This window comes from Rhinolophus sinicus, chromosome 17, assembly GCF_057876585.1.
Source record: "Rhinolophus sinicus isolate RSI-liver-muscle chromosome 17, RSI-T2T, whole genome shotgun sequence".
NCBI lineage: Eukaryota > Metazoa > Chordata > Mammalia > Chiroptera > Rhinolophidae > Rhinolophus > Rhinolophus sinicus.
In genome coordinates, this window is record NC_142517.1 from 60,257,268 (window position 1) to 60,272,504 (window position 15,237).

General features: G+C 45.3%; 1 protein-coding gene across 22 annotated transcripts in view; it reads right to left on the reverse strand.

The window, feature by feature from the left end:
- KALRN (kalirin RhoGEF kinase) overlaps nt 1-15,237 on the reverse strand; it is a 622,455-nt gene that overhangs the window by 40,113 nt on the left and 567,105 nt on the right. For 16 of the 22 annotated variants that reach the window (XM_019738955.3, XM_019738953.3, XM_019738949.3 and 13 more), the window contains 9 exons: nt 15,066-15,135; nt 14,660-14,746; nt 13,732-13,824; nt 12,942-12,992; nt 12,036-12,113; nt 8,622-8,807; nt 8,068-8,239; nt 4,182-4,420; nt 2,349-2,605 (listed from right to left, as the gene is read on the reverse strand). In XM_019738955.3, coding sequence (XP_019594514.2) covers nt 2,349-2,605; nt 4,182-4,420; nt 8,068-8,239; nt 8,622-8,807; nt 12,036-12,113; nt 12,942-12,992; nt 13,732-13,824; nt 14,660-14,746; nt 15,066-15,135 — 1,233 coding nt within the window. Of the gene's footprint in view, nt 1-885; nt 1,364-1,491; nt 2,606-4,181; nt 4,421-8,067; nt 8,240-8,621; nt 8,808-12,035; nt 12,114-12,941; nt 12,993-13,731; nt 13,825-14,659; nt 14,747-15,065; nt 15,136-15,237 lie in introns of those variants that run through there. The other 6 variants (XM_074330741.2, XM_088794254.1, XM_074330746.2 and 3 more) reach the window with 3 other exon arrangements.

Genomic DNA, 15,237 nt, shown 5'->3' on the forward strand with positions numbered 1-15,237 from the left:
GGTGTCAAATTTTGGGGGAAAGTGGGCTCCTTTACAAGGCAAGAATCTCTTGCTGGACCTTCTTTTGTAGCTCCTAAACAGGCAGGCTCTCTGGGGTCCCCTGCACACCACTTCCTGTAGCCGAGTGAGTTACAGTCACGGAAGTTACCCTTAGATGACCTCACTCTGTTAATTTCAGACTTTCATCTCATATCTTTACCCCAAAATCCATGGCCCTAGCTCCTTCTGGGAACATCTTGAGTCAGGGAGGTCCCTGCTGCAGGCTTCCAGGGCCGACAGCACAGTGTGTGTGTGTATGAGTGTGGGGGTGTGTTCCTACGTTTATTACAACCCTCTGGGTCATGCAGTATGCTTGGTGAGAAACTAGAAATGTCACAAATAATGTTCAGAAGAAAGGCTCAGGGTAGTACCAGTGGCAGGACAGGCTCAAGTTCACATTCTACTTCGCAGAAGAAATCATCCTCATGGTTTGGGGAGCTTCCACCTCTTGGCCACAAGCCCGGGGACTGACGTGGAAACAGGGTTTCAGTGACATTTATCCTGTAGGCATCACACCAACTCTGTCTGACCTCTGTGGCCATAGCAGGCCCTGGGGAGGGCATGGTGTCCTTCATTGATAAATGGCAACCATTTTTAGTCAGTTACTCTGTTCCATCCCCACCAGCCCTTGTGCAAGAAGAGCTGACAAGGAACCAAAATGACCAATTTGTATTTGAATCTGTTCTCTCTCACCCAGCCTGACACCCCTTCTACCATCCCTCCCATGGAAGGTGTGAAAAATGACCAAAAGACCCACAGGTGAGGAGGAAGGCATGCTCAGTGCCTGGATAAGTAGATCACAAATTATTATGACTTAGTTCTATAAGGCCACTGATTAATAAGAACTTCAATGTTTTGAGGGCCTTTATTCCCAAGGGTTCTTAAAGGGTACCAAAGCCAGGTGTCTCCAGAATAAAATGAATTAGGCCTTTTTACATGTTAGGGGCCACTACTGATTTCCAGTTGGGCCTGTGGTTACCTAGAAAGGCTGGGATGCAGTCAGTAGCCTCTATCCCCCAGAAAGGCCCAAAGAAGCAGTTGTTGGTGACCCTGCTCTGATATCTTATGGGAGATCCTTCCACCCCTGTCACAGACGACCACACGGCATGGAAAGCAGTGGGGAACGCAAGCCAGACACTGCCGTCTATGCCAGTCATTAATTTACGTCAGCACCTCAGGGTCAGATGGACAGCATCCAATCTGCCTCATTCCTCTTCTCAGAGGTTAGAGGAAACCAATAGGGGCTGCTTAGAAGCGAAGGCTGGTGTTGAAGCTTTACTGACTGTTTGTGTAGGAAAACACTGCCAATGTATTCAACCAACTCCTAAAATACAGAAAAGGAAAACAAAACAAAACAAAAAAAACAAAAAAAGAAGAAGAAAGAAGAAACATTTGCACATTTCAGAGTCCCAGAAGAGTGAAATGGGGAAAAAGGGTCAACTAGTCTTTAACCTCATTAAAACATGCTCATGGTGAAAATTTATTTTACATATTTAAAATAGTACATTTAAAATTATTAGTTACATTACAGGTACAATGATGAACATTGTGACTCTCCATTATATTGCACAACCTGACTTCATCCATATGGGTTTCTTTAAATAGTGCAAAATACTTTTATACAGGAATGTGTTCGGAAGGGTCTTCGCAACCAAAATAAGGAAAAGAAATATCTTACAAATTACCATGAACATATATTAAAGTGACAGGGAGGGGGAAATTAAAAAAAAAAAAAAAAAAGGTACAATCTGTACAGAGGAATTGCCATAGACAACCAAAAAGTTCCCTCTCTCCTGGGAGAAGCAGCAGACCTCTGACCTGTACAGGTCTGGCATTTGTGCTTAGGTAATTTTTTGGTGTCAATCAAAAAAAAAAAAAAAAATATATATATATATATATATATATATCAGTAACTTAATACAATATAAATAGAAGTCCAGTCCAGTGAATCCTGTGGTGGGTCAAGTGGAACAACGAAAGGCATTCTTTTGTCACCTAAGGTTTCAGTAGGGTTCTTTTCTTAACGAGGGGAAGAAAAAAGGGGAAAAAATGAACACAAAATTATAAATGAAAAGGAAAGAAAAACCACCGCCACTACCATTAACAACAACGAAAATTCAGAACAATCCAGCCTGGAGGCCCCATGCTGTGTGTGGTTCCAGCACTCAAATATTGGTTCCGGTGGCACTGTCGGGATTAAGCAGCAGTAATTCCCTACCGTGTGTTTGCATTTTTGTGTTCTTTGTTTTTTGTTTTGAATTTTTTTAATCCACATACTCCTCTCCCGGGGAAGCCAACGAGGCACTTACTTGATGCTCCCGTCACTATTTTCTGCTGCTGCTGCCATGGCTTTGGTGAGGGGCGCCAGGATGCTGCCCGGGACCCAGCCCTCGGCCGCGGGGGAATGCTCACTGGCAGGCTGGTACACCAGGCACATGTTCTGCTGGTTGGCGGCGAGGACCTGGACCACCTCACCTTGGCTCACACAGATTTCATTCTCCTTCAGCGCATAGTAATCTTTGATCACGGCCATGGACGAGGTCCCGTTGCAGCCTCCCAGGTCACTCTGTTGGGAGATGGGGCGAGAGGGACACATATACAAGACGGTTGGTTCACACAGGCTTGCTCTGCATCCTGTTGTGTGGTTAAAAGCCAGACCTCCCACTAGCAGGGTCAATAGCAGGCAGAAGATTACCTTGAGTAGCGACATTATATTTTATAAACCTACTCTGTTTCATACACTATTATAATCAAGGATGAATAGGTAGAGATAGCACCCAGCCTAGGTAAAGGTATAAACACACCTTCCACCTGGAAGCCCCTTCTCAGCATGCCAGCTTCCTGCCAGCATCCTCTGACTAAGGGAAGGAAGCGCGTGGTACTGGCACAGGGATACCTGAGCACCTGGGTAAAGTGAGGTCTGGGCAAAAGTCAAGTTAGGGATAACCCCTGGGGTGGAAAGAACACAAACCCTTTGATATATATATTTTTTCTTTTGAAAAGCATTGGTCTTACGCTACATTCTGAGCCTCTTTGAGACAGGATAACAATGAGACATTTGCCCAGTTCAAAGACAAGTCATCATCTACCCTGACCCAGGTCCTATGGGAACAGAACTCCTCCAGTTTCCCCTGTGCTCATTAATACAAAAGGTCTTGCCCCTGTGGCCTTTTCACGTGACTGACTCTATAGCAGGGAAGCTGCTTCTAGACAGACCTGTAAGTCCCAGGGAGGTTTGGCTGCCTCCTAGGGCATGGTGAGAGCCCTTCATCAGGCGATGTAATGAAGTAGGTCAGTACAGTTACTCTAATATACAATTGAATTTAGATGTTAGTTAATTTTTAAAAAATCAGTATCGTAGTAATTTGAGTAAAAAGAATAAAAGTATAAAATCAGAACACGTAGGTCAAAAAGTAGATGTTCCTATTCACAGACCCATTGAGTTCTAGAGGAAACTGAGGCCTAATCTGATTCACTAACCTGCTGAGATTCTAGAGTGAGTGAACTGCAGAATTTGGAACGGAAACCAGATTACCTGACCCTCGATCTAGCACTTTTCCCCTTTGTTCTCTTGTTCCTACGACCTTGTAGGATCAAAATAACTGTGAAGACTGGGTCTACAGTTAAGTCTATGACTCTCCTCATGGTGATGTTTGAATTATGGATTATCTGTGATAAATGTTTAATCCCAGGCTGGCTTCCCCATTCACACACGTCAGTCTCCTTGACACATCAGCCAACGGTGGGTGAAGAGCTGTCAGCTCACTTACGCAGCTCATCATCAGAAAGGGCAAGCTCTTCAAAGTGTCAAACACTAGCATTTTGACTTTTAGATGATCTGTACCACAACTACTCTATTTGGGATCAATCACCTGTTTTCATACTTGCTACTACAACAATACCTAATATTTGTATAGAGTTTCTGCAGATGGCAGTAGCCCTTGAACACAGAGTGCCTGAGCCACGGGGAATTGGTCTAAAACACTCAATTTGCAGGGAAGAAAGAAATAATTGAGACACGGTTGTATCCGGCGGGCTATTCCTGCCAGAACGATCAGCACACAAAGCTGCTGCTTCCTAAGGTGAGCCCTGAGGCCGTGCCCCCAGAGGGGTGAGGGTCGGAGTGATGGGCTGTCACTTACCTTGCTAGCCTCAAACTTGTCCCCAGGCTGGTGGTAATCAAACCCTGGACTGCCATTGGAGGTAGATATCTTCAGGGGTGGCAGAGGCGGGTTATAGCTGGTGCCCTTTGGGGGCTTCTCAGAGCCCATGGGGACAGAGGAGTAGGGCCTGGGGCTGGCTTGGGGCGCCCTAGCAGGCTGGGCCCTCATCACGGCTGTGCTCCTTTCCTTCCGCTGATACTCGATAGGCGACTGTAGTGCTGCAGGAGAAGAGCGGATAGTTACTCTAAGCTTTGGGAATTCCACTCGATTCGGAGGCTTCTTTGGCACAGGCTCTATGCCAGGTATAATGGGGATACATGAGGAAGACACTGCCCTTGTTTTTAAGGAACTTAGAAACCTACCTGAATAATGAAAATGCAAAACCCAAGTGGTGCCATATGTGAGATACAAAGCGTTGTACAAAAGGAGGGAGAGAGGCTCTGCAGTATGTGTGCGTGTGGGGACATAGGTACAGATGGTTGTAATAAGGAACTTCAGAAGAGGGCTGGCTGTCAGATTGCAGGAAGGAAGCAAGTGTGAAGTGCTTCTGGGGAACAGGATGGAGTCAGATTACCTGGAGCACAGAGCCATGGGTCTCCATGGAGGAAGGGGAGATGAGACAGGTAAGGGAGGGTGGAGGTACCACGGTGTGAGACACCTTTCTGCCAAGGCTAACGAGCCTGGATTTAATTCTGAAGATCATGACAAGTGATTGGGTTCAATGAATTTGAGTGTTTTAAATTCAGATTCGATCACCAGCTCCACACTCGAAGAACATTAACCTTGTAGCAGTTGGGAGAAGAGATCGGAGAGGCTGATTCAGAAGCCACGAGATAATAACAAATGAGAGGCCTAACCAGAGAAGAGCCAGTGAGAATGTGGAAGGGATTTGCTGTGGCACGTGTTCCGGAGGGAGACTAGACTCTGACCCAGCCTACATGGGAAAAGAAGGCAAAATCAAGGGTCACTCAGGTTTGGAGACGGGGAGAATGGTTGTCAAGGAGACAGGAAAAGCTGATTTGACAGGAAAGATATGAGCTTTGTTTTACTGAGTTTAAGATAACAAAGTTCCAAGGTCTGAGCCCTAAAGTGGTCAGCCAGGCAAAAGCCAAAGAGGTCAAATTCTGTAATAATGACTTCAAGGGCTGCCCGCTATGTCGGTTTTTATCACTATTCACTGCAACAAATATTTAAGTGGGTTAACAGCTGGAGCCCAGAGAACTTTCAGTTACAAAGACATTTCTATAGTGTTCGGAATGTACTTCAATAGGACTCAACCTAGGGTCACACTTTCCTTCTAGTTAAGATCTCAGGAGGGAAAGATGGACTCTGAGATCCCTGCACCTGTCTCTGTAACTGGAAGCCTGGCCCTGGTCCTTCGTCACATCCTGTCTCTTGAGCGTGTCAAAGTATAGAACAGGCTCCTGCTAGATCTCAGCCTTTCTCCCTGGAGAGTGCTCTGTAGGCATTAAATATTTAGGTATTGATAATTTGTTCAGTAATAGCTCCATAATTCACTAAAATTAGGAGAAAGATCTCTTGGAACCATGTAAAAGTCTGAAACATTGGCTATGCTCAAAGAAAAATGTAATTCCAAGTTTTAAGTCAATAGCAACAGAGTTGTGAACCAGGACTTGTGAAACTGACCTCCTGAATCAGTGACCTGCTTATGTGCAACAACTGTGCTAAAGTGTTTGAAAATAGTATGTCTTCTTAAAGAAGCTACACAGAGGCTGGTGCTCTTCCATCAGCCTCAATACGTATAACGTGGGTCTTAGGATCAGGAAAGCCATGTATCATCTGACTGGGTTTGTTTCCGGCTGATGGAAACAGTCTTATGCCTGATCCTGTTTCTTTCTTTGCTTTGTTTGCTAGGGAGCTCACAGATAAATGTGTGCTCTAGCAACTATACTGCAGTTTTTTGGTAAGAGACTAATTTTAAGTTATACAGTTCTGGGGTCAAGTCCTGTTCTATCACCTCCTATTTTTGTGACCTAGGACAAGTTTATTAACCTCTCTGAGTCTCTTTTTTCTCACCTGAAGAATACAGGATAGTAGTACTTACTTTTCCATGTAATATGAGGATTAATTACGATAATACATGTGAAATGCTTTGTATCGTGCCTGGCACAGAGAAAGGATTCACTATATGGCAGCCATTATTGTTACTTCAATTATTTCTGGTTTCAATTTATTGTCCTACCTTATTTTTCTTTCGTCCTGTATTAATGAACTTATAAACCTCATTATTCCAGCTTAGAATCAGAAATTCCTAATATAATGCAATTTAATGAATATATTATATGCACATATTTTTGCATAAGATTATTTTATTAACACAACTGTTATTTCAAAGTTGTATATTCAGACACCATAAAGTATATACAACTTCCATTACTATCTCTCAGGGCTGGCCTGGTATTTAATTTTAGATTTTTTAGAGTGAGAAAGAACCCTAGAGATCACCTAGTGTAAGTTTTTTTGTTTGTTTGTTTGTTTTTAAATCAAACTATTCTACAGTTGGGGGACCAAGGGGCATGATCCAAAAATACTCTCTGAGTGTGAAATTGCTTTGAAGTCTTATGTTCTATCTTAAAAAGTCTTCTCATCCTGCTATATAATTTATTTTTATTTGTTTTAAAATAAACACAATGTGTTAAATCTCGTCATGGAGTAAAACTGACACTGTAGGGAGGCGTGCCATGTTTTTCTGCTTCCAGGACTGCTGCTGGCACGCCATGGCACGTGCCAGCGTGGGCCAAGTACATCATTTCCCTTTTTCACAAAATGAGCCAACTGATGTCCAGAGAAACGTCATGACTTGCCAAGGTCCTCAACTAATATGTCACCTTTAATCTTTCCCCGTAGTATTTAGGTCCATACTAGACGTCCATCAAGGGCTCTATTAGCATCTTTTGAAAGAGTACGGATTCCAGCACTGGCAAGAAGAGGTGACGCAGTGGAGGGTGGGCCGATGTGTGCGTGTGTTCGCATGCATGCGCATACAGAACTATGTGTTTGTTGAGTCTTCAGGTTTACTTTGTTACTGGTCACACTTTGCCTTCAACTTCAGGCTCTGTTTCTGCTCAGAGAGACTTTTGAGCTCATCAACTCTGCAGATCAGTACTAGTTTAGAAACTGTCTGTCTCCTGGCCAAACTCAAAGTGAAGAAAATCCCAGCAGGGAGTAAAAATAAAGAAATGTAAACGAGGTAGCAAGTCCACTTCATTTCAGTTCACACCGCCCATTAGGGGCCTCCTGCAGGGTCTGTAGAGATCTACATTCTCTGCGTAATCGCCAATTTGTTCTGGGAAGTTTCAAGGTATTGATGAAATTTAGAGTGCAATCAGCTCTCATTTGTACGTGCTAATGTCAGCCAGCAGGATGACTTATCCAGGCTCTCACACTGTTGGGAGCAGAGGGGGGAACTTGAACAGATCAGCCTAACTCCCAGTTATCTCTAGGTAACACTAGAGAACTTGTGAGAGGACCAGCCATTAACCACCAAATGGGAAGACATGTCATTGATAGTTGGCCCCTAAAAGAAAGAGAATGTGCTCATCTCAGACTTTTGCCCCAAGTCTTACCAGCTGGTAATGGTGGCCACAAGGCATCTATCCTATGTGTAGCCTCTAAGAGAATATCCCTTCTTTTGGAAAGATGGGGCTTCTTTATCATGCTCCATCTGTTCCACTTGTACATTCAGGTTCATAAAAATTCTAAACAAAGTATTTCTGAAAACTACAAAGCTCGAGTCCATATAAAATGTGATCTGGGCTCATAACTCACCATGAGCCAGACAAGTCAGCTCAGAGGTATGGGGCCCGCTACAACGGTGCTACTAGAGGCCAGGCCCAGTACCCACCATTTAAGAAGTCCCGCTGTGTTTCTAAGACTTGATTGATGTCCTGCACCCACGCCTGCTGGATGTCAGCGTTGGCGGCTTGCAGAATGACCCTCTCCGAAGTCTCCCTGTTCATGAGCGCAAACTTGCAGGGGTCGTTGTCTACGTTCTCCTCCAGGACCAAGTAATTCATCTGGAAGACACCAAGTTGATCCTTTTCATATTTAAGTGGTTGAATAAAGTTCCTCAAAGTGTATATTTCAGGAGACATATTACAGTTCCTCAAAGTTTATATTTCAGGAGACTTTTCCAAAAGGTTGCCCTGGATCTAATAGCTAAGTACTTTGGTTTCTGTCTTTGAATGACATGATCTTGGAGGACCTGTAAGATGCTGCTACAGGCTGGCACTCAGCCTGTCACTTTCTCTCAAGACACTCAACCTTGATACCTGAACGTTATTAGGCTGAAAGATCTTCAATGTTCTGGATCCCCACTCATTCCAGCGCCTGTGTCTTGGAGAAGCAGTTCCCACTTTGGCTCTTCCTTGTCCCTTCTCATCCCCAGTGGGTCCTTACCTTGATGCTCCTTTTGAACATATAGCCCGGGGTAAGGGATCCCTTCCTGAGCAGTTCACTGAAGATGACAATTTGTTCAAAGAGGAACACGCGCCTCTCCTTGGTCCGGGACTGCATGCCTGCATCCAGCTCAATCACGTAGAACGTGTCCTGCTGCAGCAGCTTCCCCTGAGCGGTCAGGGTGCCCTGGTGGGAAGAAGGGCTGGGGTGAAGTAGGTGAAAAATGAGGAGACGGCCACAATCCCCTGGGCCCACAGATTCCTTCCTCTGGGGACAAGGACAGTAGACCTGATACCAACAGCCTCGGGGCTCTAGTAAGAGACTGAATAAGGAGCCACCCATTCATCTAGGGCAGGCACAAAGGCCTGGAGGGAGATGGAAGGAAGACTATAGAACCACTAGGAAGCAGCTCCAGGAAAATGCCAGGAGGAAGGTAAAATTATTAGCCAGAAAGATGTTTAGAAATTATCCCGCCCTTCTTGTTTTTTATTAGGAGAACAGCAAGTAGGTGTCACTTGGAGCTGGCAGTGGCTTTTCTGTCTTTGGAACTCTGAGAAGCATGTCTGCCTGGCTCCCTTAGTACAAAGGCCAAGAACCTGGAGTCTTCTTGTGGCCATGAGCTTAGAACCAACTATGGCCAAGAGCAGTGACGTAGGGAGGACCACAAGTCATCTGATGAATTGGGCCTCTCCTTTCTCCTCCTATTATCTCAGGATGAAGAAATTCTGAAGTCTTAGTCTCCTGTTATAGATCAACAGGTAAAATTGGGGTCCCATAGATAGGTGCCCTTATTTTTCTGGGTCCTCTAATCCTTCTTAAAATGCCTCCAGCTACCAGGCCTTTTGACACCCACTGTAGGAGGTAGAGCCTATTTGGCTTGCCAGCTTCTAACCAGATTTTCAGAGACATCTTCACAACCTCAAAGGGAAAATGGCCCAACCCTGCAAGTCTTTACAAACGCTATCAGAGAGCCTTGCTTTTTCTATTGTTCTGTGACAAGATGCTGACATCTGAGACAGAAGCCAGAAGGCCTCCTCTGAACTGCACTCTCACAGGTGATGATTTTTGCCCTCTAGTGCAAATGTGGGCCATTTTCTGCATGTGATGCCATATTCCAAACATTATCTAGCACATGCGTCATTTTGCTTTCATGTTCCCAAGAAACACCTGCCTCTCTTAGATCATGGCTCCCCACTGTCAAGGTGAGCAGCCAAACAGGCTTATCTCTACCCTGGTCCAAAGTGAATATTAAGCCAGTGACCCGCTAGCCAGGAAAGCTCTAAAAGCTCTATTAATATTACACAAGAGCCTGACCCATGGGTTAGAACCTTGCCAATGCTAAAGGGAACGCTGGAGGATTTAAAAGGGAGGGAATCTAAGTGAAGGGGCTACCTTCTCCCTGGACCTTAGCTCTGGACTTCAGAAGGCATAGGGGTCCCTGCATGATCTTTCCCCATTAGCTGAAGGAATACACAGCAGATGCTCTGGAGTTTGATGAAAAAAGGAAATGGTGGTGCCTGATTTTAAAGAGAAAAATAATTCCACACTCGTGTGTGGCATTCACACACAGACACACACACACACACACACACACTTCACAGATCCTGTGAAGTCTAACCGGAGTCAGACAGCACAATCAGATGCCATTCCTCCTGCCAGTGGTCAGTTCCTCCAGGGACCAAGGAAAAGTCGAGCCAGAGTCTGCTCAGAAAACATAGGGACATCAAGGTTTAAGAGCAAAAGGAATTCCTTGACTTATTCAGAAGAGCCTCAGACCTGACATAACTCCAAGGGGAAAAGTGCCCAACTTCATCTACTATGACTAAAGAAACACTGTGAGAACTCAGGGTATGTTTCTGCTGCATAACCCTGCTTAGTGTCATGCCTCAGGTCTACGGTGGAGAACCAGGCACCTATGGAAAATGCAATGAACAGCAAAGACCCTCCGTGTACTTCCTGGTCACAACAAAGCAATGGAAATCAGACAGGGACACCAGGCTGGGCTGGAAGGGTATGGAAGACAAAAGAATTTGGCTCAAGGATACCATGAATCTAACTCAATAACCCAAACCTGAATATAATGTCTCCTAAATTTACTTACGTATCAGTCTGACCTTCTATCTATTCTAGTCTAGCTCTTCTAGTTTCGTCAGGAAAAAAAAAAAAAAAGAAAAGGCTATTACTTTCTTTATCATCTCAACTTCCAGGAATCCCTTTTCTCCAAAAAGGAATCATGAAATCTTAGGCTGCAGGATTAGTGGGAAACAGGACTAGAAGATTCACATCTTTCTGCAGGGGCTCAACAACAACTGTGTACCAGTCAATAATTGTGTCAGTTCCAATTTTATCATATGAATATTCAAAACAGATTATGTTTAGTGAATACACAAGGCTTGGATATACGCTAATAACAGCCACTTATTAAGTTTACATTACAAAAGTCAATTAGCTTTTCAAAGGTTCACTGTTATGGGTCGAACTGTATCCCGCTCCAATTCATAAGCTGAAATCTTAACCCCAGTACTTCAGAATGTGATCTCTTCTTGGGAGATAGGGTCCTCACAAAGGGAATCAATTTAAAGTGAGGTCATAATGGTGGTCCCTAACTGAGTGTGACTGGTGCCCTTTACTTATAAAAGTGGGGATTTTGGACACAGAGATATGCACAGAGGGAAGATGATGTGAAGATACAGGAAGAATGCCATGTGAACATGAAAACAGCCATTTATAAGCCCAGGAGAGACGCCTGAAAAGATCCTTCCCTCACAGCCCTCAGAAGGAACAACCCATGCCTATCCCTTGATTTTGGACTTCTAGCTTGTAGAAATGTGAGATGATAGATGTCGACTGTTTAAGCCATCCAGTCTATGGTACTTTGTTACAGCAGCCCTAGCAAACTAGTACATTCACTGAAACCAAAATCCTGGAGACATCTACCTATTTCTCCTAAGACATGATTGTCCTCTTCAGAGAACAGAAATGTGCCCTGTGACGATTTAGCTAACCAAAACGTTACCTAAAAAGCCAGCCACTATATAGACCTGTGTAAAAATAGTGTTCCACTTTTGCTCTACTTCCATCACATAGTCTGTTCTCTCTCCCTCACATCCCTAGCATTTCTCAAGCAAGAAAGAAGAGGGAAGAGGTCATTGCCAGGTCAACAGGTATAAAGAATTTTGGGTCCCCCTTGGGATTCTGACTCCAGCTTGGGTGACTGCACTGTAAGTTCCTATGACTTCTCTACCACTGGATATTGTAAACCGATGTGTCTTCTAGGCCCCGGCATAAAGGAGCAGATGGTGAGTAAAGGGAGGCAGAGGAGGCAGGCACAGGGCTTCAAAAGGAAGGCGTCTCACAGCCTGGGCTCCTGCTGCCCAGAAGGGTGAGAGCTTCAGAGAATTCTTAAGGGCTCACCTCAAAGCCCTGCAGCCGTCCCAGATTCATCATGTCATTGCAGCGTTTTGGGACAAGGCACATTAACTCCACTGCTTTCTGTGGGAAAGAACAACAACAGCTCAGGAGGGGGAACAGCACCAGGGTAGGAAGCTCAGTGCTGGAAAACAGGGACCCTCCTTGATTCTAGGAAAGAACACTGGTCCCTGCTGCCGGCTCTCAGTGGAGTGTGGGATTGTTGTTCTAGGTAGGAGGGTGTTGGCCATCAGGACAGGGACTCCATGTGAATCAGTGACCACATGATGGGAGAGTGGTCATCCCACCCTTTCCCTCCATTCCCATTATTGTTCACCGATTCTCTTTCCTACTGGTATGTTCTGTCTTCTCTCTGTTGCTTTCCAGCTTCCCAAGCAACAGCTTAGCCTGGCTTATGAAACACTAGAGGTTTTAATCTAAAATAACTGGCCGGAATGGTCTGTAGCCTTTCTGGCTTAAAATAATTCCCATGGTGACATTGTCTCAAAGGACTTCACTTAGGGAGTAATCCTTGGGGGTGGGGAGTGAACATGGAAAACTTTATATGTTAGACTCAAATAGTACCTGGATCCATGGATAAAATTGTACTTTGAGATGCTCAGTGTCTGGAGGACGTTGGAGGGCTCAACTATCCTCCTTTCCCACCAAGTGTCACTGGGAGACACAAGGAGAATACCAGAGGGCCGAAGTTCTGGTCAAGCCCAGGACAGAATTCTCAAGTTCTAGAAAACTACTCAGTGTGTTCATGAATATTCACCATTCCTGAGCCTGCTGAGCAGCTCTTTGCCAGGGGCCTGGGCCCTCTGTCCTCCAGACACAATCTTTCCCCTTTACAGACAGACATCCAACAGTATCCCTAAGAACAGTCAGCATTACAAGCAGAAAACTCACCTCGATATCTGAACACTCCAAACCAGCTTTCTCGCTGTATCTCAGGAAGTCCTAGTAAGTCAGGGAGGCAGGGAAGGGTGTGGGGAGGGTGACATCAGTTAGGAAAACAGCCAGAGCACTATAAAAAACCTAGCATCACAAAAACCGTGATAACACCCAGAAGACTTTCCTTCCCAACAGAGATGGCAACGCTTTGTACTGGTTGAGATATGAAGTCATGAGTCATATTGAGCATAATAGCTAGAGAAAACCCCCAGGATATTTGAAAATTCAAAACTATGAGAAAACGGAGGGAGAGAGGGAAGAAAGAGGTGAGTGGAGAAGAACGGGATCATGAGAAGGGGTGGGAGAAAGAGAAGTTAAATCTTGCTTCCATTTACCTCATATTTCTGTAAGATAAATTAAACCGTTTTAAAAAGTAAAATATGAGCAAGTTTGAGTTTCTAAGGCCTTTCCTTATCTTTCTCCTTGTTATCCACTCAGATTGTATGCTCTTTTTATTTTTTTAATTTTTGAAAGTACCAAGTCAGTGCTGGTGACAAAGTAAGAAAGCGAATTGAAAAATAGAAAATGAAATAACCAACCTTAAAGGCAAGAGCAACAGACATGCAAATTTATTTGCAGGCAAAGCTGACACAAGTAACCAACAGATAAGATAAAAGCCCATACATGCCCCCCCATTAGCCCACAGGAAGTGTCGTGGACACAGAACCTCAAGCTAAGCCGCTGGCTAACGTGGAGCCTGTAAAGACCCTCCTCTGGCCCTGACCCAGACTCTCAGCTCTCTTACCTTGAGGAGCAACTGATATTTTGTTATTCTCTGAATGGGCTTGATAAGGAAGTCACTAAGCGTCAGCCTTTGATTTATCTCCTGTTTCACCTCCTGGAACACAAAGGAGCTACGTTAGAAAAAAGGAACCTAAGACTTGGGATCCTCTGGATCCGGGTTCAGGGCAGGGAAGGCAAGTCTTCGCATTTGCCAGTCAAGGTTTAGACTCTTCAAATCACGCGAGAGGAACCGCACAACTGCTAATTTCTCATGAACTACGTATGACATATATTATCACCTTCTGCACGGCGAGCAGTTTCACACCATGTGACCTCACCCCAGTCCTGGGGAACAAGTTGGAATGGGTATTCTGTTCCCTCTACCACTCCAGGGCCAAGTCAGGAATGACAGGCTCCCCTAGGACACAACAAGCCTGGGGGGGCCTTCAACTCAGATCGGCAAACACTCTGTTGAGGGCTCTTTCCAACCCATGGTGTTGCCTCTCCTCAGATAAACACTTGCAGGCTGGGGCAGAACAAACAGTTCGAGGTGCTTGACAGAACCTCTGGGAACGGAAGCAGAGACGACGAGGTGACGGCAAGCACCTCAAGAAGGAGGAGGGTCCTTAGCAAGCAGTCTCCAGAGACGGGTGAGGAAGAGTGTGGGCGTGGTCTGCGCTGGGGACCGTCAGGCAGCCCGGAGCTTCTGAAGCATCTCCATGTCAGTCATTCTGCGCAAGGCTTTGAACAGCAGTCTGCACGCTGGGCCCCCTCGGCTCCTCTCCAGCGGAGGCTTATGAGAATTTAACTAAGAAGCTAATGGCTCTGTTGAGGCAGCTATCCCTGTCCACGAGGGGTCACCAAGTGCTGTGTGGGGGCCACCTGAATGTGTTTGTCTGGGCCTGAGAGTCTTCCCCCGACCCCAGTTCAGCAAAGCCCAAGCAGCTTACTTCAAAGTAGGCGTCGTACTCAGCAACGATGTACTCTGAGCGCGGCTTATTCTGGCAGTACCACACGTAGATGTGCAGCTTCCGCTCCTGCAAAGGCAGAGGGAAAGGCATTCAGGCACCTGTGCATCCTGCTTGGTCTCAGACTCTAGAGGTGCTATGCTTGTCTACACACAGGGAGAAGGGCAAAGATATGGCCCACGTTTTGGGGATCCACCGAGGCAGTAAAACATCAAGGATAGAAGAATAAATGTAGCAGCAAGAGCCCATCGTCCAAACTGCCAAGAAAGTTAAAAAGCAACAACTCAGAGAAGGATGCGAAGGAAGAGCAGAGGAGAGAGGGAATTTTAAAATGCACATAAATGAGCCTGGTGGGAGGGGAGAGGGTTAGGCGCAGGGAAACACTCACATGTTTAATGAAGAGCTGTGCCAATCTTTCTTGCTCCTGGATACATTTTTCCAGTTCAGCCAGGAAAAAACTAAAAGGAGGGAGGGGATAAGAGAAGGAAGCCACATTCCTCAGCAATGTATTATTTCTCAAGGCTGAGATAAATGACAGAAGACTCTCCCCAAACCCTGCC